Here is a 25155-nt window from a genome sequence, read left to right on the forward strand (position 1 = left end):
CTTGACATGTTAGCCTGATGGTTTGCAGGTCAGCTTCTCTGAACAAAGTTTCTGGGTTCACAATCTCTCTTCATTTGGCCCTCCTCAACATGCTACTTTTCTTGCTCAAAATCTTGCTCCAACATCACCTTTATGAAGACAAAGAGCACAATTTTTTTTTCATGCAAGCCTCTCACTCTTGCGAAGTAGAAAATTCATGTGAATCTCTCGATCAAAAGCTCAAGGAGTGTTGGAATTGGGGTTCTAGGGATGCACACACAACTTGGAGAAGATGAAGAAGCTCAAGACACACAACATAGAGTGTATTTCTTAGTGCACAATAGAAAGATAAGTTAGCCCTAGAATGATGGTCATATATACGAAAAAACTCCTAGTGAGGAAAAATTGCCCTGACACTGTTCACACACCTCACTACCACATATATGGTAACAAATCCACCTTGGGAGTTATGCGGTGAACAAGAGCTGGCACATATTATATAGGGAAGTGTCAAGCCCTGAGGACATGATCAATACACAAAGGGAAGCAAGCCCAAAGCTTTGCAGAAGGCTTCAAACTTCTCATGAGGCAATGCCTTTGTGGACAGATGCAAGGTTGTCCTGTGTCGACACATAAGCCAAGCTGATCCGTCCCGCTGAGAGTCTCTCTTTGACATAGTGATAATACACCTCAATGTGCTTTGTGCGAGCATGAAAAATAGGGTTCCTAGCAACTACCAATGCACTCTTACTGTCAGAGTAGATGATGTTGGCAGTGTCCTGTCCAACACCCAAATCTTCCATAAGGTGTCTGAGCCATACACACTCAACCGTAGCTGTGAAAACTGCCCTGTACTTAGCTTCACAACTAGAAGTGGCCTCAGTAGGTTTCTTCTTGCTCAACCATGATATGCATGAACTGTCAAGCAGGAAACAAAAACCATTTGTGGACACTCGTGTGTCATAACAACCATCCCAATCTGAGTCCAAAAAGCATGTAAATCTAGCGGCACAATGATCCCCCCTTGGGATAAAACAACCCAAGATGTCAATGCGCTCTAACTGTTAGTGTAGATGATGTTGGCAGTGTCCTGTCCAACACCCAAATCAGCCATACGACATATGAGCCATACACACTCAACCGTTCCTGTGAAGACCGCCCTGTACTCAACTTCACATCTGGAAGTGCCCATAATAGGTTTCTTCTTGTTCATAGTAGTAGGTTTCTTCTTGCTCAACCATGATATATATGAATTGTCGAGCATGAAACAAAAACCACTTGTGGACACTCGCGTGTCATAACAACCATCCCAATCTAAGTAAAAAAAAAGCATGTAAATCTAGCTGCAATGATCCTCCCTTGAGATAAAACAACCCAAGATGTAAAGTGCCACTGAAGTAGCGAAAGATCCTTTTGACAGCCTGTCAATGCTAAGACCCTGGGCTAAATTTGCTTACCTGTGAGACTACAAACTAAATATCTGGCCTTGTTTTGCATGCATAAATAAGACATCCAACTGATAAAGAGTGACATCGGCATGATCACCAACATCATGATGAAGACTGAATTTCAAACCTATTTTCATTGGAGTAGCAATATAGTTGCTACTAAGCTACTGACTCTCCCTCACATGACCATGCATGAGGCATAGTTATCAGATAAAGTAACTAATAATTATGCCTCGTAACCTATACTACGAACTAGGGAAAGTTACCAAAACACCCCTCTAATTTGTGGAAATTCCCAAAATGCTCCTCAAATTTCAAAAATCTCAAAATACCCTTGTATCTATTTTGGTTGGATTGTTCAAGATTTTCTAATCTTTATTCCTTTTTGACAACTTAGATTCGTTTTTGAGTGCTTAGCATGTAATTTGCCACAAATCACCTCGCTAAGAGGGCAATTATGTCTAAAAATAATGTAGCAATTCAACTACATAACCAACTCAAATTCTAGTTTTAGCATCTTGTGTTGATAGACAACACAAGACTTCTATGAAAAGCTACAATTTTTTTTTAATCTTTAGAGAAATTTAATCTCACAACTAGGGCTATTTTGGGAATTTTGAAGGGCATTTTGGGCATTTTTGACAAAGTATTGGGGATATTTTGGGAATTTTTGAAATTTGAGGAGTACTTTGAGAATTTCCACAAATTAGAGGGGTATTTTGGTTTTGGTAGTTTTCCCTACAAACAACATGAGCTCCGGAGTCCGGAGTCCGACCGTCACTCCGACCCACGGCACCCGGGCGACAAATGCCACGTCAGTGACACGCACTTCTCAAATAGAAATAGGGCAAATGTTTCTAACGTCTCTTCTGTAGGTAAACATGGTTGATACTTGGTAGTTGGAGAAGTGAGGGTTTCTGTGTGTGCTGTTGCAGCCATGCCATCGTCCTCAGCACTTTCCTCTCTCGCCGGCAAGCTGTGTAAAGTTGCCTCGCCATCACCTCTACCTCTCTCTTCTGGTTCATGCAGGTGCTTTTCGGTACAGGCTAAGAGCAAGAAAGTGCCCAAGGCCGAACTCAAAACCACTACCGAGCCCGAGCCCGAGCCCGAGCCCAAGCCCAAGCCTGAGCCCAGAGGTGGCGCTCAGATCCTCTATAGGGTCTCCTCCAGCCTGGCTCCCATTTTGCAAACATCGGAGACCACGAGGCCTGATGCCCTCAAGCGAGTATGGGACTACATCAAGGCTCACAAGCTCCAGGTCCGTCCCCCTATTTTTGTATGCCTGGTATCTACATTGTCTTTTAAGTTGATGCCGGTTTCAGTTGCATCTCTACACAACCTTCTTCTCTGAATGTCAAATGCGCATTTCTCCTTTCATCACGCCTCTTGCATGGTAGGAATGTTTTCTGTCTAGATGATCACACAGTTGTCCTTCCACAAAAACGCCTTTTTCATATACATAGCTTGTTTGTGAATAACTGCAGGATTCAGCAGAACCTTCCTCAGGTGTTGTCTTCTCGTCACCTTTATGTTCTTCGTCCACTGTACCATTATTTGCTCCTTTGCAATTCGAAATGTCTTAAAGTGTCCACTCACAGAAGAAAGCAAAATAGCTAACATGGCACTCCATTGCTTCTCCCCTCTTATGCCCAGCAGTCACATGTAGGTTTTACAGCTGTTGTTGGTTGTAGTTACACCGAGTAGCAGACTTGATTGACATTCTGATAAAGAAACTTAAAAGTTCTTAGTTAATAAGCATGCTTTGTGGTTAATAAGCTGCATTGAAGTTCTTGCCAAAGATTAGATCTTGTGGATGGACTTATGAATGTTTGATGGTCTGTACGCCATGTCATTCTATAGCTCATATTATGGAGTATGAACTTCTTATGTCTTTGCTGTTGTTTTTAGTTTGAAGGGTAGAAATAAAGTCTCTGCATAGGCACCTCCTTCACGTGAATGGCTTTAAAGATGAGTTTCTTACTTTCTCGTTTGGTTTGAAGTCAGGAATTAAAGCTTTCTACGTTGATACTAACTTCCATATTTGTACAAAGCTTGATTTAAATAAGCTTCGCTCATTCACTTTGTATAATTCATTGTCACGTAGCTCCAGTATTGTTTGCATTTACATTTTTTTTTTCTAAAACTTACAAAGTATATACTATGCTACTCTGCTACTCTGCTATAGGGTTTTGTGTGTTTTGTGAATTTTCTTTGCCTTCTTTTCCAACCTTATGGAGGTACGTGAATTAGTTTATCTGTCCCTTTTTGACTGCTTAGGTGTGGGTAAGAACTGCTTTGACCACTTAGGTGGAGGAGTACCATGTTATTGGTGGCTTTGATACATTTGAGGGTAAGTGCTGTCTTGACTGCTAAGGTGGAGTACCATTTTATTGGTACCTTCAAATGTCTAAATTTGTTTTGTTGGCTTAGGAGTAGTGTGCCTCAGAGGGCTTAGTTACTGATACAAATGCAAATGCAAATGCAAATGCATTTCTTCTGGTACAAATGCAACATCTTTAGCGTGACTCAAATCTGTGTCATTGTGTTCAGAGTAGTACTGAGAAATCGCAGATCTTATGTGATCCTCCCCTTAAGAAGGCATTTGGACGAGACAATGTTAAGGTGTCAGAAGTGCTCAAGTACTTGAGTCCCCACTTGTCAAGAAAGATTTGATGGGCCAAGCCAGGTAAGGACTTCAATTAATGGAGACATTGACGATTCTTATTCAAAAGTAAGTGTTTCGTTGCTCTAATTACAAAAGGTTCTTTTTTCAGTTTTCACCAGAAGACTTAAACTCCTGCGCTGGGGAAAAACCATGCCCATGCTGCCTGCTGATTGGTGTTTTAGGTCGAGCCATTATCTGATAGTTTATAGTTTAGCTTCTTTTTGATGTGTCATATCCGTACGACAGGCTGGAGTCATGCTGTAAATATCCACTTTCTAGCAAGACAATTTGAATGATTGGAATATCCAGACCAATTAAAATTCTGAGTGGAGGTTTGAATACTGAAATAGTTAATAGGCGTTTTGGTTATGACTTGAAAAGTAATGGTGTTCCAAGGATCCTCTATCCTCTTGACTATCACACATCATTGTGTTTGAAGTCATGTATGTTGTCTACAAGCATATGTCATGGACCATTGTCAGAATAGTACTGCGTAGTTGAACGTAGTTGTAAAGGTGAGTGCGAACATGCCAATCATTCGAATATTGTGTGTTTACATACATTCTATGTACTGTGGGGCGTGTTGTGGGGGGGGGGGGGGGGGGGCAAGGATCCTGCTACCGATGCAATTGGTCCATATGCATTTTTATGTTTGTCCTCTTATGTAACTTCTCTTATTTCATGTGATGGTGAGGAGTACAGCTTACATGTGTACATGGTATGGAATAAAGTATGCATTGCAACATGCCTATTACACGTATATCCATGCCTTGAATCAAGCAGTCCAGCTTCTGTGCTTTCTACTGGTTTTCTAACAATAGTCTCATGCAGTCGGACTTTTCCAACAAGTCTGAAACATCTATGAAGCCTTTTTGGGTTTTTGTGGTTTGTGTTGACTGCGATTTTTTGTCCCTTAAGATTGTGCTTGATAGGCATTGGAGTTACTGTGCTTTGGCTAGTACTGAAGTGCCAACATTAGATATTTGGTGTAACTTTTGTAAGTTTGAAACTGCTATGAAGCCTTTTGGGTTTTTCTGGTTCTTACTTCTGCTTAACGCTATTGTTTGTGCCTCAAGATGGTGCTTGATAGGGATTGGAGTTATTGGGCTTCAGGTAGTAGTGCCAAGTGTAATTTATATATTCAGCGTAACCGAGTACTTTTCAGTACATGTGAAGCCTGAGGGTCTCTTATTTATGTTACGATTGCCCTGTTCATTTTGCATGTCATTTGTGTCAATGCCTGGCTCCTCTTAAACTCATTGACATTGTGTTTTAGTGTTGCAAAGCTTTGCTTTTTGTGGTCTTGGTGCTCCAATGGCCATTGAAAGTGTTCTAGCAGTAGCCATCAAGTTTGTATGACTGATAACATCTAGATAACATCTAGTTATTACAAGCAGTACTTGTTTTGTGACTTTTCTTGGAGATTTTGAACAGCAAGTTCTTGCTGTCTGGTAAAAGTTTGTTTTGTATGTTCCCTCTGTCATTTGCGAAGTTTTCAGGGTTATGAGTTTTGGGGATTAGAATGGCTCTGGACCTATGGGTTTTCTTTGGAAGTCTGAATGGTATTCCTTGCTTTCTGGAAAAAGTACCTTGCTTTCTGGTTAAATCTTTTGTGGCCCGAATGTTCCGTTATCAAAATGGAGAGGTGGACTATCTTTGTTTGTGGTTACAGTAGTCCCATGCCAGGAATGTTTTTGTCTTGGACATTGCTAACCATTAGTGCTATCGTTTCAGCAGGTCTATTCATGCATCCTCTTTGTTGGTGTTTGCCACTCTTGCATCTTGCAAGTACGATTTGAAGTTGGTGTGGTGTGTTGGAAAGAATTGTGCCATTAAGATGTCTAACGAGTTTGGGGAGTCAGGAATTTCCTTTGCTTCACACGCTCGTTGTTGTGCTTATTAAAAAGCTAATCATGGACTAGTTGTGCTTATTAAAAAACTTTCAAGTTACTCAAGTGCCTATCTTCAAATCTTTAGAAATATAAACAAGTTCCTGATATATTCCACATAACTGTATGAAGTGTCATAAGAAACTAATGTCTTGCCAGCATGTAGATCCCTAAACATCTTTTAAATCGAAGACAAATTCTTATGATAAACTTTTTTGTTACCTATCTTGATACTTGGATTTTGACAATTTTGATTGCTCATCAAAATCTTCAACTTTTAAGAATTAGGTTATAATCATTATATAATAATTCTATACAAATGCATTACATGATATCTTTGCCATTGACGATTTGCATGAGCTCATCTCATGTTGTAGTATTGTGCCATTTCGATCATCCTTGGAAAAGATTGTATAGGAGAAATTTCATCTCAAATGAATTATTACATCCTAAGAAAAACATAGAGAAATTTTGTTGATTTTACTTTCTAAAACTCAAAATAAAAGTGATGATTTTAGCATTCAGCACTTAAATCAATTTAGACATCCAAGAGGAGCCCAAATTGGCAGTACAAACTTCAAAAAATCTTACCATGATCGAGGACAATTTGTTAGTACACAAAGTAAAATGTTAAGATTCCCAAGTTGATTAGTATAATTGGTTTGCAAACTAATGATGAAGTATCAATAATTTGTTTGTGGTTACAAGTACACACTTTTGGAAAGTAACTTATGCTCAAAATCTATTATGAAATACTCCATTAAAGAATAATTTGGATGAAATATACGAGCATCCATGTTAAACTTGGGTCTTGATTCAAAATACAAATATCATTTACAAAACTTTGTTGGGTAGTCAACATGATTTTTGATGAATAGTATATTAGTGTTTGAGAAGGTTGTGCTCATTTACCATCTTCTTTACAAAAAGCCTTGGCCATTTCGCACTTCAATGATATGTGCAATAACCCAATTTCTTGCTAAGGAGACTATTTATGGTCTCTTCATTGTATCAAAAGCTATTGTTTTCTTTTGCCATTATTGCTACTCTTTGATTTCTTTTCATGTCCTTTTTCTTGCCCACATTGGTTGAATTCCTCCTCTTGATAAAAAAGGTCTCGTAACTTCTCAAAAAGTGGTAGCCTATTTGTAGTTATTTCCTTATGAGACCATCACAAGTTTTGACTTTCGGCAACAGTTAGTGTCACCTTTGTATTCATTGCCATTGGATATTGGGGCTTGTCTATAACGCTTAGGGAAAATGAACTCATGCATGTCTTCGTTCTCATCAACTTGCAACAAGTATAGGAGCAAGTTATCTATGAGCACAATATCAACCATATTTTCTTCATTAAACATTGAAGAAAATATAGAATTATTTGTTGGTGACGCACAACCTTCATCAACAAAAAGAATTGCGCAGATCACGTTTAAAGCATGGAGGTATGTTTATGAGTGGCTTAAACATGGCTAGAACTTGAGGATTTTTCGGTCTAAATAACTTCTCGCTTTTAGGAATGTAGCAAGATTCTTGAGACTAAACTACAAAAGATGGTGATATCTCTTATGCATTGCTTTGGAGTATATTCAACATTTGATAAGCATTAGGATCTCTAGGTGAACATTAGCTTCTCTAATTGTTGACCAAATCCCAACACTCTTCAATATGGTCTTTAAAAAATGGATGCACCCTGGCCTTAACACAATATGTATTTGTGAGTCATATTGAGTAGAGTATCTTCTCACGTATTGATGATGGTTGTTGACTTCATTTTAATAGTAGACCATTCAAGTCCAATATTATTGTCAACATTGCTTTGTAGGGATTTGATGAATGAAAGTACTTGCAACAACACCACTATCTTGCATGTTTGGTATAGATTGAAAGCTCTCATCCATTGCTTCCTTTGGTGAAAGATTCAACCTAGAGGCCTTATGTACTTGGATTTTAGTATTCATAATTGGATTCAATTTTTCAAGTAGGACACTTGTGGAAGGCTCTCATTGACCATCTTTGCATCACTGCAATTTAGACTTAACTTCAAACCTTGTATTTCAGAAAAGGACAATGAAGATCACTCAACAATCTCTCAAAGGGTAATATATTAATAAGCAAGATAATAACATGAGTACTGTTACTTACATAATTATCACTTCTTCTCAAATATTGCTTCTCTTTTCCTATCCTACAAGAAAAATTATTTGTCAATAACTCTATCCACAACCCAGCTTTTTAAATTTATCACTTACGTGTTATGTACGTTCCACATCAAGGACATAAATAGATTAGATCTAAAATCCAGTACTCCTAGATATAAAGTTTAGCCCTTCAGTAGATGATTGAGAAGTGGTGATCTTAGCTCAAGTACTTGGTCACTCTATATTCACCACTTTCCTTGTTTAAGCAAGTTATGAAATATAGAAAGCCTCATAAGTCCGTCATTTGACCATTATAGTTCTAAAAATTATTGATATCTTCGATATAGCAAAGTATTGAGTGCATACTAAATCCATGACAAAGCCATATCACAACCACCACAATGTCATGATTATAAAGTTTAGCCCTTCAATAAATGATATTGAGAAGTGGCGATCTTAGCTCAAGTACTTGGTTGGTCACTCTATATTCACCACTTTCCTTGTTTAAGCAAGTTATGAAATATAGAAAGCCTCATAAGTCCATCACTTGACCATTACAGTTCTAAAAATTATTGATATCTTCGATATAGCAAAGAAGTGAGTGCATACTAAATCCATGACAAAGCCATATCACAACCACCACAATGTCATGATTATAAAGTTTAGCCTTTCAATGATATTGAGAAGTGGCGATCTTAGCTCCAGTACTTGTTCAACACCACTTTCCTTGTTTAAGCAAGTTATGAAATATAGAAAGCCTCATAATCCGTCGCTTGAACAATATAGTTCTAAAAATTGTTGATATCTTCTATAAAGCAAAAAAGTGTGTTCATACTAATTCCATGACAAAGCCATATCACAACCACCACAATGTCACGTTAATCCTAGAAGATAATTAAAAATTAGCTGCATCTTATATCCACAACTTGGCCATTCTAGAGATGCCATCTATTTTGTACAAAGATGATGAGGCATCCAGTGTCACCACTTATCCATTCTATAGAAGTTCTAGAAGGATGGGTGTATCCAAGGTCCACCACTTGGCCATTCTAAACAAGCAAAGGAAGGGTTGACGCATCTTTAAGCAACCATTCCTAATCCACTACTTTGCCATTCTAAGCAAGTCATGTAAGGATCCATCCCACTTGACTATTTTCAACAAGTTCTTGAAGAGCAAGGGCATTCTCAATCCGCTTTAAGCAAGTTGTGGGAGGGCAAAAACATTTTAGATTTAGTAATTTAACTATTTTTTTGTTTTGGAAAAGTTTGATGCATTCCAGATCCATCACTTGGCCATGCTGACCATGTTTTGGAAGATGGGTGCATCCCTATTCCATCACTTGGCCAATCTACCGAAGTGTTGAAATGGATGGTGTAGCACACATCCACCAATTGGCCAATCTAGATAAGTTTGGAAATGGTGGGTGCATCCAAAATTCACCACTTGGCCAACTTTAACTAGTTGTTGCCTGATGTGTGCATTTTAGATCCACCAATTCGTAATTTAAACAAGTTGTGAGAGGTGTATGCATCTTAGACCCACCACTTTGGTAAATTAAACAAATTCTAAAATAGTTAGTGAATCTCATATCCACCATATGGACATTCTAAACAAGTTTTTCAGAATGTGCACAAGTTTTGGAATGGTTGGTGCATTCTAAATTGACCAATTTTACATTTCTAAACAAGTTTTAAAAGGAAATGGGTATTCAAGATCCACCACTTGCCTATTTTAAACAAGTTGTGGACGATGGATGAATCCTAGATCCACTACATGGCCATTTTAGATAAATGTTGGGATAGAATGTGCCACCACATGGCCAGTTTAAACAAAATGTGGAGGTTGAAGTCATCCTATCTTCACTACTACTTGCCATTCTTAACAAGTTTTAGAACGCAATGTACTTCTTGGATCCATCATTTGGTTATTCTAAATAAGTTTTTGAAGGAAATGTATATCCCAACATTCACCACTTAGCCGTTCTAAACAGCTAGTGGAATGACAGGTGCAATCTATATCCACAACTTGGCACTTCTAAGCAAGCGAAAGGAGGATAGCTTAAACTTATATCCACCACTTGGTCATTCTAAATAAGTTTTACTAGCAGATGGATGCATCCTTGATCAACCACTCCAAACAAGTTGTGGAAGGGTGGGTTTATCACTAATTCACTGCTTTGCCATTTTAAGCAAGTTGTGTAAGGGTGGGTGCATCCTAAATCCACCAATTGGCCATTCTAAACAAGTTCTTGAAGAGGAAGGAAAGCTTAGGTGCAACCTATATTTAGCACTTGGCCTTACTAAACAATTTTTGAAAGGTTTGGTGCAACTCAAATGCACCATTCGGCCATTTGAAATATATTGCAAAATTATAAATGATGCATCATAAATCCACCACCTTCTCATTCTAAACAAGTTGTGCAAGGGTGAATGCATCCTAGATAAACACTTGGCTATTCTAAAGAAGTTTTTGATGGTGGTGTGCATCCTAAGTATCCAATCCAAACAAGTTGTGGAAGGGTGGTGCATCCCAAATTCACCACATGGCCAACCTTAAAAAGTTATGGAAATGAAGCCTCAATCTCACATTTGGCCATAGTTGTGGAAGGGTGAATGCATCCATGATCTACCACTTGGCCAATCAAAAGAGGTTGCATGAGAGAGTATGCATTCTAAATCCATCATATAAGTTCTACATGAGCTATTACATCCTAGGTTCATTGTAATTGGCCATTTTAAATAATTTTTGGAAGATTTTGTGCATTCTAGATCCACCACTTGACCATTCTAAAAAAGTTACGGAAATGCAAATGCATACCAATCCACCGCTTAGCCATTCAAAACACGATATGGAAGGGTGGGTGTATCCAAGTTCCTTGGCTATTCTAAATAAGATGTGGAAGGGAGAATGCATGTTAGATCTACCATTTGGTCATTCTAAACAATTTTTGAAGGGTAGGTGCATCCAAGATCTAGCAGTTAGTTGTGGAAGAGTATGTGCATCTTAGATCCACCATATGGCCCTTCCAAACTCCTTAATATAGACATGTTATTGAGAAGAAAATGCATACTCAATCATAAATAGTGTGTAAGATATTGTTTTTTAATATCTCTTATCACTTTCTAGTTTGCAAGCAAAAAATATATAACATATCCTACTTAAAAATATGTAAAGAATTGTAGACAATACATTTTGGTTAGATTTTATATATTATGAAGAAACAATTTAGGTGGTAAAAACACAATTTTCATGTATCAATTTACATTGAATATTGAGTTTTTAGTAGATAAATTACTTCATAGTTATAAATGTAATGAATAATGAGTTATTTTGTCTAAGCTTATGTACTATTAATCAAAGATCTGCCACATGGTTCTTCTTAAACTCAAAGATCTTAAAATTTATGATCATGATATACTTGAAAATATAGATGATAACATTATATTTAAAAATAAACAGATATAAGCTTTCCAAAAAATGAATTCAACTACATGACAAACAATGCATAGAAACTTAGCTCATACTTAAAAGCATGTAACAAATATGGGTGTCTCACTTGATGTTCCTTCTATATTTTTTGCTCCATGGTCATCAATGGGTTGAGCTTATCACTCGATTTGAAGTCTTGCCCATTGTCTGATATTATCATGATGATTTGCAAAGTTTAAAACCCTTGTTTTTAGCTTTCTTTGGTCTTCGACACTCTTCACAAGGCATATCACTTCCATTTTCAACTTTAGTCCTATCATTGAAAACAACAAGAAGCTTGTAGTCTTGTTTACAATACTTTTGAATGCATTGATTGATTATAAGGTGATCCTTGAGTTACAAAAACGTAGTGTCTGGTAATTGACTCACACTTTCAACATCTAGATTAAGATGTAATACATCTAGCAATGTGTTTGTGTCCCTAAATCTAAATAATTGTAAATCCCTCAAAGGTATCTATCTCCCTTACTCAAGAACAAAGTGTGGCAAAGAATTGTATCACACCATTACATTTCAAGTCCTTCACATAATGCAATGCCCCAACATATTTAACAATGTGACTTTGATGATCCATTTATGATAGCAATAATGCCATCTATGTGATCCTTGAATCTTTCACTGTTTCATTGTATGCTGATCTCCAAACCGCGTGCATCATTTAAGTTACACAATCCTATAGGGATAGAATTGTTTAAATGGTAGTCAAAATAGGATCTTCCCTTCTTTTGAAGGTTAGGAATATACGGAGACCATGGAAGATCTATATATGAATCTGGTTACTCTTTTAGAATGTTGATAGTCCATTGGATATATGTTCTTGTCTCCTCTAGAACATCAATCTTCTTTGTACCATGTTGTATTTGTTGTGATGTCAACCAAGTATCACAAAGTGTTACGAAATGGAAGTAAATAACTTCATTAATGTTGTATGTGGTAGAAATCCCCTCTTAGTCCTCACATGGGTTCTCCTCATTTAGCACATTAACTCCTTAAGCAAGGCACCTTAAATAATTTGATCTTGTTTGAGTTGCTTGATACACTCTAGCATGTCCATTACATTTGATGTGTCCTTTGTACCCTTACTAGACACAATAGTCTCTGTTTGAGTTTTTCTTACTTCATCCTCCTCTAGGCCACACAAATATCTAAAACTTTGGACCTTGGTTTCTTGTTTCCTTTTTGTAACTTCTCTTTTAGCCAATGGTCAAAAACATCATTAGAGAAAGTGACCATATAAGCTTGTTTGGCGATGAATGATGCACTAACAGAGATTCTTGTCATTTTGAGAAATACTTGCAAAAACAAAAGGAAATAAAATATGAAAATTTGAGAATTTTTTCTCATTAGACAACTATGAGAGAGAAAGAAAAATAAATATACATCCCAAAGATTCTACACCATTTTTCTCCAATTTTGGGACGTGGTGGACATTGTTGAAGCATCCGTTGTCAATGAGGATGCTTGAGGATATCACTATAAGGTTGCTTTAAATATAGCACATTGCCATCCTCATTTGCTATAGCCAATATGAATGTTGCAACATGTGGGAATGTATCTACAACAATCTAGGCCTTACTCTTTTCATTAATTTGTATTAGATCCTGCAAGCCACCATCCTTTTTCATTTCTTGAAATCTTAACGCTTTAGCTGCAAAAATGGAGTGTTGACCATTAACAATCCAAAACTTGTATTCAATAAGTCTTTCTTATTCTACCTCATGATGTGTCATTGAAACTTTGAACCTTTAGCCACAATTCATTATTAGAATTAGATAAGCTCACGATGAAGGCCGATTTGTACTTGCTCCAAATTTAGTTCATCAAACTTTAGTTGTCATATGTTACCATGTATATGATAGTGATGTGTGAATACACTTAAGACAACCAAGACACTTTATTCCCTTACTAGGAGGTTTTTTCTCCCGTGCTTTGTGTATACGCCCATCATTCTAGGAATTTTTGATCTTGTATTTGCACACTTAGTAATATATTCTTTGTTGTGTGTCTTGAGATTATTCTCCATCTCCAAGTTGTGTGTGCATTACTACAACCTCTAACTCCAACAATTGGTATTGGAGCATGTTGCATCCTCCTAGCCATAGTCACCAGCCCAACACCTCTCTGCTCCCTTTTTTGGATTTTGGTGAGCTTTGGTGAGCGTCAACAAGTTGATAAATACTTTGGGATAGCTCAGAGAGCTAGGTGTGCTTAGTATTTTGATTCGGGCTCATTTTAGACTTCAGTTCCACTACTACAGGTATTGAACATGCAATTTCATCCTTTTGTGAAAAATTTATTTGACTAAAAGTTTTTGCATATATTTAAAGGTCTTTGACAATCTATTATGGTTTGTGCTATATAGCACGTGCAATTTCCCTTCAGTCTACATCAGGTTCAGTCCTTCACTATGGATGAGAGCAATGATGTTTTCAAGTTTTTATTTGATGATGAAAAAATGGATGGAGGAAACTATCCATCGTGGGCTTGCATGATGCAACATGTACTTGTTTCCAAGGGTGTATGGAAAATTGTTAAATGTTTTGATGTATATACAAGTTATGTGGATCCAGTGTTTGCGGAGGATATTGCAAGTTCTCGTCATAAAATCTAATATCTAATATCTAATATCTAAACAACCCAAATGATTCTCTCATTTTAAACTGATCACTCAATGTGGGAGAATAAATGGGAACAAGGGTTAAGATATAGACATGTGCTTATAGATCTATCTCAACATGGGGCAAATGGTAAAGGAGCCCAAGTGAGAGATGGTCTATCAAAGAGCAAGGCTAACCAACGGAGCATAAGACCTTAGGGTTAGCTTCATTGAAGACCTCCAATAATGTGTGTAAAAGTCCTTTGACCTTAGGTAAGCTAGGGCTGACCTTGAGGTGCGGGAACCCGACCCAGCTCGAGGTGCTTGTCCTGCTTGTCATGCTTGATGACTAAGGTGCTTGAGGTGCTTGATGATTAAGGTGATTGAGATGCTTGAGGTGCTTAATTATTGAGATGCTTGAGGTGCTTGACATGCTTGAGATGCTAGGGTTGCACTTAAGGTGAGAACCTAGCCCAAGCTTAAAGTGCTTAACGGCCAAGCTTGTGGTGGGAACTGGGCCTATGTATGAGGGGCTTGAGGTGTCAAAAAGTCAAATATTCAATCCCTACAAGGAGGGGGCGAGCTCTACATGAGGGGGAATGAGAGAGAACACCCACACACTCACACAAGGCATGCATGGTACAAAGAAAGCAAGAGGGACACTTGTCAAGTTCCTCCTCATGTTGCCCTCATGGTGTGCCTGAAGCCTATTGGTTGGCCACCCAAGGGGTCCAATAATAAATTAGGAGATTTAATTAATTGATTTAGCATTTATCTAGCCCTCTCTCTCAAAGGGGAAAGGGGGACACTTGTCTCAAGGCTACCCTTGCTGCTTGTAATGCCTCCTGCTTGTGATTGGCTAGGCCTGGAGGGGTCCAATGAGCTTCAAGCATGAGCTACAAGGGGGGGTCGACCCAAGCAAACTAGGGGGTTGCTTAGGGGGCATACTCACTCACACAAACTCACAAAAACTCTCATTGTGTGCTATGCAAAGTGCAAGAGCTCCCTCTCCTTCTCCAAGTAAGTAGAGGTTGAGAGCCTACACCAACACTCTTGGATATGGAGTGCAAATCCAACCAAGAGCCATGCTTCAATGCTTAAGCTTGCCATCTCCTTCTTCTTCATTACTATGCTATTATGTATGCTAGCAACAAGAGTTATGATAAGTGAGGAACTAATTCTTTCTCCTACGAAATTTTTCTTCTTCCTCTTCCCTACCCTCATTCCCTGCTAGCTCTCTCCACCTTCGAAGGTGTTTAAGGTCTTGGGACTGAGGCTTGGGATAGTTAAAGCTTTCTTCAAGTTTATGTTATGTTTGTGATGCATGAAGCTTTCCATCTTCATTGCATCACCTAGGTCACAAGGAACACAAAGATTGTATTGTAACAAGTCTCTCTTAATGGGAGAACCATAAAACAAATGCCTATTGGAGCGGGGACCGGCTCCACATAAATCCGGTCCTCAACTGTTGTCATGTTCTCTAAATTCTCTCTCTTGCAAAAGATTGTTCATGCCAAGTTAACTAATTGCTATGATTATGCCAAGTTAACTAATTGCTATGATTATGTTGCTATATTCAATTATGTTCACCCGCTATGCTCACAAAGTCATTTCTCAAAAGTACTCTCATTAATTTTCGCTACTCTCAAACTAAATAGGCCAATTCCATTACAACTTCTAGTAGTTTTTCTCCTACTACAAGGGTTGTTTTACCTACAATTTAACATAGTCATTGGATAGTAGAGATGCACATGTGTATGCATTGATTTTGCTGTCTGTCAAGCACACAATTACTTATCACATTTGTGTAGTTAAAACAAAAAAACATGCCTAAGACATTCTAGCTGGATTAAATGCAGTATACAAGGAGACAAAAGTATCATTTTTTAACAAAAAGCTAGAATCAAATATCATGCATGAGGAAGATGAAATGAAATCTTTCTTGCTAAAATCAAAGATAGCAATGAGCAACTCTTATTATTGCATGTGAATTCATTCCCGACCATTCACTTGTGCATATTGTCTTGGATGCATTACCAAATATGTATTAGATTTTTACTTCTACTTTGAGGCTTGTTGCACACAACAAATGATAATGCTATCAAGTTTGATGCATTGGTCACTTTGCTATTACAAGACTCTATATCAAGAAAAAAATAGGACTAAGCAATGTGCTGTTGATTAGGCATTTGTTGGTGCACAAAGAAGAGGTAGCAATGACAATGATGCTACTTCCAATGTTCCTTCTTTAGGTAGCTGTGCATCTATTAAATCTATTAAAAGAGGAAAGAAACATATTCATTGAAGCTATTGATTATAAAGAAATTTCCTAAGCTAAAGGCTAAAGAGGCATGTAAGAAAGAAAATAAACCTTCTTCAAATGCAACAATTGCAGAGTCTATAAATTCTCGTTGATGCAAAATGGGATTTTACTGCATAGTGCTGGTATGATCCTTCTTTCCATGATGCATGCATGATTAAGGTTGTAGATTTGCATGTGTGGTATTTTGATAGTGGTGCTACAAAGCACATTATATCTTATAGTGACTTGGTCACCTCCTTTGGTGGTGTCCCCAATGGGAGTACTATCACTTGTGTCAACAATGCCTCGTAGCTAGTTCAAAGAGTTGGAAAGATTGTAGTCATTGCAGTTAATGAAGTTCCTTCACACTTTTTGACATCCTTGTTGTGATTTGGATCAAGAAGAATATGTTTTTTTAGCACGAATTGGCCTTGTTGTAAAGTTTATGGATGATAGATGCAATGCTCACAATCTTACTGTAGGTGATAGTATTGTGGTATTGGGTACCGTGTCTTGTTGCTTGTACAAGTTCAATTCTTATGATAAGTGTGTGAAAAAAATTGCAAATGCGATTACGAATTCTAAAGGTGTTCAAATGCTTAACTATGGCATGCACATTTTGGGCATCTAAAGTTTGCCAATTGATGTGTTTGCAAAAGATTGAGATAGTTGCCTCATTGCTCCCTTTGGAGGTAACATCTAAGCATTTTTATGGAGGTTGTATTTTGGAAAACATTCAACATCCTAGATTTTTGATATGTGATTTAGTGTAGGGTACTTGCAAGTTGCATCTTATTCACTCTATGTGCTAGCTCTTGTTCATTGCATCACTCCTAGGGGGACTTGTTTCCATGTATATGTTAGTGATGTGTGAGAACACACTTAGGAAAATTGTCGTGGCATTTTTTCCCCTCTTTAGGAGGGGTTTTCCCCCTATGATTTGTATATATGCCCATCACTCTAGGTCCATCTAATCTTGTATTCACACACTTTGAAATACATTCTTTGTTGTGTGTCTTGAGCTTCTTCTCCATCTCCAAGTTGCGTGTGCATTCTTGCACCCCAAACTCCAAAATTATATTGATCAAGTGCAAGGAAAAAATTAGTGATGGGAATCCCGTACTCCTTATATTTGAAAGGAAAATATGCAGAGTATTTTTCTATGCCTTGCTTAGTATGCTTCTTTGCCTATTGTTCCTCTTTCTTTAAGCATTTGGGATCCACAAACCTTGATGAGGGTTGACTGTTTGTGCCTTTTGATCTCAAAATGGTCTTATCCACATCTACCTCACTTGATTCTATACCCATTGCCTTTTTGGTTAATTTCTTGTCCTTCAATTGCTTACCTTTTAAAGCAACAAAAGCTGCATCTTGTTACCTATATGTAGTTGTTTCAGATGAAGCTTTATCAACATGCCAACATTGTCTCTTCTTTGTTTGTGACCATTTTATCAACGACATATGCATTTGCCGATAGTTGGTACTTGAAATTTCCAAGAATCCCAATGTTAAGAATGCACTCAATATGAGATTGTTCTTCAAGTAGTAAGACTTTAAGAGAGATTACCTATCCTAAATCATCAAATCTCTTTTCATCTTTGTCACTAGCTACAAAGACACGCACTTTAGGAAATTGTACACCTTGAACACTATAAACATCTAAGTACTATTGTTGCTTATCATCACTTACAAAGTCAACATTAGCAAGAACCGTCACAAATTTTTGTTTTTGAGATATTTTTTCCATGAATGAGATAAAAACACAAATAAATAGTTAGGACCTATAATAGTACATCAAATGAAAAAAATAATTGTTTGAAAGATCTCACCTTTTTCATTTGAAATTAACCATTTGGCCAATGGGTGCCTTTTCAATTAGCCACCTGAAATAATTTTAAAATATCACATGCATCTTAGATCCACCACTTGGCTATTCTTAAAAAGTTATGTATGTATCCCAAAATCATTACCTAGCCGATGTAAACAAGTTGTGGAATAATGGGTGCATCCTAGATCCACCACTTGAATATTCTAAAGTAGTTATGACAATGGTGGGTGCATTCCAAATCCACCACTTAGCCATTTCAAACAAGCAAAAGAAGGATGGGTGAATCCTAAATCAACAACCATTTTGTCTAATGTAAACAAGTTTTAGAATAATGGGAACCTCCTAGATCTAACACTTAACAATATTTAATCTGTTGTGGAGGATGGATCCATCACATGGACATTCTAAACAAGATGTGGAGGGTGAATTGATTTTAGAACACCAATTGTAGAGGATGGTTGAATCCTAGATCCGCCACCATTTGGGCTCCTCCTCGTGGGAAGCGTGCCTTGTGGACCCGAACCTTCATTCAATCAGCCTTGGCGCCCTTATGGAGTGTGGCCATGAGCTCTTACCTAAAAGATGTTAGCCAGTGATTTGAACTCCACCTCATGCACCTGGAATAGGCAGCTCCCTCTAGCCACGAGCCCAAGTGGCTTTGGATGTTAAACCCTCCAAAAAAGTCTCTCAAGAACCCGCTTTGGCAGGGTTACACACCTACGTTTAGCAAGAGATTTGGATTGGCTAATCAACTTGAAATTTGGTGATTAGGGGCTCATCCAAGAGTTATTGTAGAGGGCTAAAATATCATGCCTTCAAGAAATCCAAAGCTAACAAAAATTCTATGGACTTTCTTCCACTATCTTGCACCATAGTGTGAGTAGCGGCACACATAGGTGTACATATATCATCACAATAGTTAGTGGGAGTGAATGTAAGTGCAACCTAAATGGAATGTTTCGGGGGAATTTTTCAAAGAAAAACGTTTGCATCTAAGCACAACTCTTCTATGCATGTTTACACATCAATCATTGAGGATATTGACATGTGCAGTTGTATGGAGTTAGACACTAAGCTAAGACCGCTCCATTACACCAAGAGGGGTTGGAAGATTAGCATCATGAGGGATCAAAAGGCTAGAAAGCTCTATTCAAGGGGAAGAGAATTAGCATCAATTTTCTATTTTGCATTAGTGTCACTTAGCTTTCCATTTGAGCAAGCTACGACATCAACCATGGCAGCATCAACACCAAGATGGTGTGGGTAGCAGAGTCGAAAGACAAAGAATCAAGAGTGAAGGAGGAAAAATGATGAAGCTATGGTAATGAAAGTATTTTGTAGACTCTTGGACTAGGGCTATGTGTTGGACTCCTGGATTGGAGTGTTTATCGTCAGCTGTCTCCTGGATTGGAGATGGTCCTCTGGATTTGGGGATGATGGTCAGCTTGGATTGGTGTAGCTATTTTCTATTGTCATGGTCCAAACCCCAAGGGGTGGGTTCATGGGAATTATGGGCTTTGTCCTATGTTGATGTGTATCTCCTCTATCCTAATGGGATGCATAGGTGGCACATAACCATGTGTTAGCATGTGGAAAAGGTACTCAAGGGTGTGGGTACCCATGGGGGTCATTACTAGAGGGTGTGGACTCACCTAGAGTTAGTTAATGGACTCCTAAAGTGGCTTGAAAGGTCATCCATGAGTTTGCAAGTTAGATTGGCTGATTTGGAGCTTTTGTATGATGTCATCAAAGATGCGAGATGATATGCCTTAGCTAGCTCTATATATTGAGCCCTTTGTACTACCTTCTACTCTATCTCTATTGTGTAATTAACTTTGTCATTGGCATGTTAACACCATGAATGCTTCTCTCTCTACCCCCCCCCCCCCCCCCCCCCCCCCCCCCCCCCACACACACACACCTTCTCTTCTTAATGGATGCATGTCACTTAATGTTAAGGTCAAACATAGTTTATGTAGATAATTAACCTTGTACCATCAAATCCCCATTAAATAACAACCCCATTTGACTTAATGATGCAAGCTCCTTAGGTGGGATCAATGGTCCCATGATGGCTAGCGATAGAATCAAATGTGTCCATCTGATCCAAAATCAATTGCAGCATAAATGCTAAGTAAACCCCCAATTGAAATGGCCATTTGATGTAAACTCATGAATTAAGTATGTGATCTGTATGTTCAATTAAAGTGAACCCCTTGAAAAAGCTACCTTAAAATTTACAATACTTGCATCTTGACTGGATAGATTACAACTCTTACTTCCTCATCCCTACATTTTTGGAAACACGATGCCTAGGGGGCACTTGCAAAGATGCAAGAAACCATTCAATGCTTGGGATTTGGACAAAGCTCACCTTAGATGTGGTTGGGAAGTAGGTAACATCCACAAAGTTCAGGGGATACCATGTTGTGCCCATGCCCTTAGTGCTAGAGGAACCCAAGACCTTGGGAGGCAAGGCCCAAAAAATCTTGAAGATGATCTTTTGGGTGTTTTGGTCAACTTAGGTAGTGTTTCTCCATGTTTCTTGAGGATGGAGGTCTCTTGTGATGCTCGACATGGCATGGCACGTGCTCTCACTTGGGACCTCTTGGTGCTATGAATCAGGTTCAAGGATTATTTTTATGGTCGGCATGCTTGAACTCATATCACAATCCTTCTGCCTATTGTGAATTTTCTTGATGTGGGATGTGATTGGTTTGGCTACATATATGGTCTCAATGTGCAAAGATTTGTTTCCTGGTGGGTATGATGGGCAAGTGGCAGATGGCCCTTAATGGTGGCTCCCCCATGTAGCAATTGTGGTTTTGTTGTTCCTCCTCTCGGCTATCTTGCTCCCAATTAGCACCCAATAGATTTGGACATGCACGGATGCGATGGAAGACCATCCTGGATAGTGACTTCTGTTGTCCTCCCGGTTTACCTATGCTCTCTTTGATTGGATGGCTGCCATGTTCACCAAGCTTCATTGGATTTGGATAGGGTGGCTCCCTTGTAGCCAAGATGTGGTGCCATGTCAAGAGCTTATCATGGCCTTTGTAATCCTTTTGATGTGTTCATATATCTAGCTCATAGTTTGTTTCTTTTATATAGTTTCTTTTGTGAGTATCACAAAAGAAAAGCCTTTGAAATACTTCTATAGTTGCTCCTTTTCCTTCCCCCATTAGTGAGAATCTCCTCATATTGCATTTATTGAGGGTCTTGCTTGGGGACTCATTCACCACGCTTCATTGGATGTGGATAGGGTGGCTCCCTTGTAGCCAAGATGTGGTGCCATGGCAAGAGCTTATCATGGTGTAGTGACACCAAATTAGTGCTTGGATAGCCTTAAATTTTTGGATTATCCACCCTAGCTAGGTCATTTGCATGTAGACCTCCTTGACACCAGATTTGACCTAGATTGATACTTTGGTGATCATGGATCATGAGGCCCTACTTGACACAAGCTATTGTGGGTCTATGGTGAGATATACCAATTAGGCAATGTAGACACTTGAAAGAGGTATATCTAGCGTCAACTTATAGATGGCCGGACACATAGTTCTAGATGGTTTTGGTACATCATATAGATACATGACAAAGGATAGTCCACAGAGTATTATGTTAGCCCTTTGTAAGGATTGCATAGACACCCTTGAGCTGCCATAGGTTGTATCTTTCCATTTTTTAACTTTGGACCCTTGTATGCTGATGAGGATCGGAGGATATACACAAGAGAGATAGCCAGATCTAGACAATACCCTCCCTACAACACAGTTAGTGTTCTCTCACCAGGTTCCTTATGCGGTACCTATAGGAACATTTATGACGAGGCCACCTATTCGTGATGTTGAGCCTATAGTAGATCTGATGACCATACCCTATGCACAGCCGACACAACTTAGATCACCTCTAGGAGTCACATACATACCATCTAGGAGATAGACCTTTGTTGAGATCATGGTAGAGGTGAGGGATGATATGGAGCATAGGATCCATAACCTTATCATTGCACCACCAAAGTTACCATGCACAAAGACATCCACATTACATGCTTTGTCTGCTACTACGATCGTGCATCCTAGATCCACTACTTGGTGAATCTAAATAATTTTTTAGAGATATATGCACCTAAATCCACCACTTGGTCAATTTAAACAAGCTCTAAAATAGTAGATGAATCTCATATCAATCATTTGGACATTCTATTTTAGCTTTTAAGATAAAGTGTATTCTAGATCCACTACTTGGCCATTCAAACAAGTTTGCAAAAGTTGGTGAATTCTAAATCCACCATTTGACAATTTCTAAACAAGTTTTGGAATGGCATGGGCATTCCAAATCCACCATTTGGCCAATATAACAAGCTACTTAATAATGGTGGGTACATCCCACAAGTACCTCTTACCCATTTTAGATAAGTTATGGAAGATTAAAAAATTCTAGATTCACCACATGGGAAATCTGAATAAGGTTATGAGTAGAATGTGCACCTTGGATTGACCACCTAGCCATTTTACACAAGATGTGGAGAGGATGTAACCTAGATCCACCACTTGACTATTCTTAGCAAGTTTTAGAAGGCACTGTGCTTCATGGATCCATCACTTGGAGATTTGAAACAAGTTTTTAAAGGTAATGAGCATCCGAGATCCACCAGTTGGCCATTCTAAGCAAGTGATGGAATGGCGAATGTACTTTATATCATCACACCTTAGCCTCTCTAAGCAAGTGCAAGAGGATCGGTTAAGCCTAGATCCATAACTTGGCCAATTCTAAACAAGTTTTGGAAGATAATTGCATCCTATATCTAGAACTTGGCCAATCATAACAAGTGGTGCAATGTTGTGTATACCTTAGATTGAGTGGTTGCATACGCATGTGGACTCCAAGTCCCAAAATAAAACTAAGGGTTTAATTTTTTTTTTTTTGTCAACAAACAAGGTTCCAATTAAGAAAGATGAAATTCCCCAAAGACCAATGATGGGAGCAAGAGCTTTTGCCAAATTTGAGCAAAATCCATGATCCTAGGGCATAGTCTAGGACATGTGGTGACAAAAGTCACTTTAGCACATGTAGCTAGAGACACTTAAGTGGCACCCTTTCTCTTGCTCCCACTCTCTTGGCTTCCATCTTGTTCAAGCACAATGGAGGGTGAATATATATGTACATTGCATATGCCACACACACACACACACACACACACACACACACACACACACACACACACACACACACACACACACACACACAAGTGGAGGGTAAAATACAATGCTTAGATGGACACAAGATGATAAATAAGAGAACCTTTATATACCCCAAATTAAATGAAAAATGCAAGCCATGAATTTATGCTATCGAAAATGTGTACTTCACAACCAACCAAAAATGATTTGTAAGAGCATCAGATCCTATATGGATCAATCATCGGTCCACCCATCCACCCGCTCCTACTATGGATAGAGATCATCTCACTTGAATAAGAATCATGCTAAGAAAATATTTGCAACAACAAGCGCACCTACTAGAAGTACACATATATCAAACTTGAAGAAGATCTGCAAGACTCCATGGATGTGAGAATCTTGGTAGGATTGACCACATAATATAAGAAAATATCGAGAGGCAAATTTGGCTACAATATTTTTGAAGTTGGATAGCCCTAGTTCCTCCATATATCAATTGAGACTTGTGGGTAAAAAATTGTTTTGTGAGTTGTATGCCCCCTACTACTAATGCATGTGCTGTTTGAGCATATACAAGCCTTGAGTCACTTAAGAGGATCATACACGACAAATCGTGTGGGTGGTGGTGACCGTCCTAACTCGTATGGCATCAAAACATGCACAATAGAAATGGTCACAAAGCTCTCTCTCTCTCTCTCTCTCTCTCTCTCTCTCTCTCTCTCTCTCTCTCTTACACACACACACACACACACACACACACACACACACACACACACACACACACACACACACACACACACACACACACACACACACACACACACACACACACAATGCAAAAATGTAAATGAGCTCTCATTTGACCTATTTACCCTATATCAAGCCCACATATTGACAATTGATCTATGTTATCTGCTATATTGTTTCCATTGCATCGTTTACATTACTTGTAGCTGAATCGGCTTGTGGTTTTGATGACCAACAACTACGTACCGTGTTTTTGACCATTTGTGCCAGAGTGACTAAACCCAAAATTTGACATCCTTTTGAATTTCTTCATATTGAACATGCTCAAAGTACTCGCTTTGAAGATTTGGTGTTTGCTTCTAGATTTTGATTATGATTTTCTTGGTGATCATGGGAAAGGCCAAGTGACTGCATCATGATGTCCATAGGGGGAGCAACAAGGCCATGCATGAGGAAGCATCAAGCGAGCACAACAATTGTGCACAACCAGAGCAGTGTCTTTTATTTATCTAATATGCAAGAAATGTACAACTACACAACCTAGGTGTTTACTTGCCTAGTTTATGGTGGCACTTGAAGAGTCTAGAGCATGCATATATCTACATTTGAGTGTGACAACTCTTCAACTTTTGATTTGAATGAGTACTAAGCAAGACCCTCAATAAATGCAATCTGAGGAGATTCTCACTAATGGAAGAAGGAAAAGGAGCAAGTATAGAAGTATTGTAAAGGATTTTTTTTGTGATACTCACAAACTATGAGCTAGATATATGAACACATTGTGAATTAGATCTAAAAATTGTCTCTAGGTCCAACTCGCAACAATCAAATACCAGTCAATGTACCAAATTGGGCTCTAATTGTGTGAAAGCGTGTGATCAACATCTAAA

The 25155-nt window shown here is 38.5% G+C and overlaps 1 protein-coding gene across 2 annotated transcripts; it reads left to right on the plus strand.

Annotated features, from left to right (window-relative positions):
* Positions 1-2282: 2282 nt before the first annotated feature.
* On the plus strand, positions 2283-4598 carry LOC147430371 (uncharacterized). Of its 2 annotated transcripts, none has more exons than XM_086494836.1 (3): positions 2283-2685; positions 2912-2933; positions 3983-4113. In XM_086494836.1, the coding sequence occupies exons 1-3, from the start codon at positions 2365-2367 to the stop codon at positions 4072-4074; spliced, it is 435 nt and encodes a 144-aa protein (XP_086350962.1). In that variant the 5' UTR covers positions 2283-2364; the 3' UTR covers positions 4075-4113. The 2 variants fall into 2 exon arrangements, with proteins under 2 accessions (XP_086350962.1, XP_086350961.1); XM_086494835.1 differs by lacking the exon at positions 2912-2933 and adding an exon at positions 4202-4598 and having other exon boundaries at positions 2294-2685; positions 3978-4113.
* Positions 4599-25155: the final 20557 nt, after the last annotated feature.

Source organism: Adiantum capillus-veneris, chromosome 22 (assembly GCF_014529385.1).
Source record: "Adiantum capillus-veneris isolate H3 chromosome 22, ASM1452938v2, whole genome shotgun sequence".
NCBI lineage: Eukaryota > Viridiplantae > Streptophyta > Polypodiopsida > Polypodiales > Pteridaceae > Adiantum > Adiantum capillus-veneris.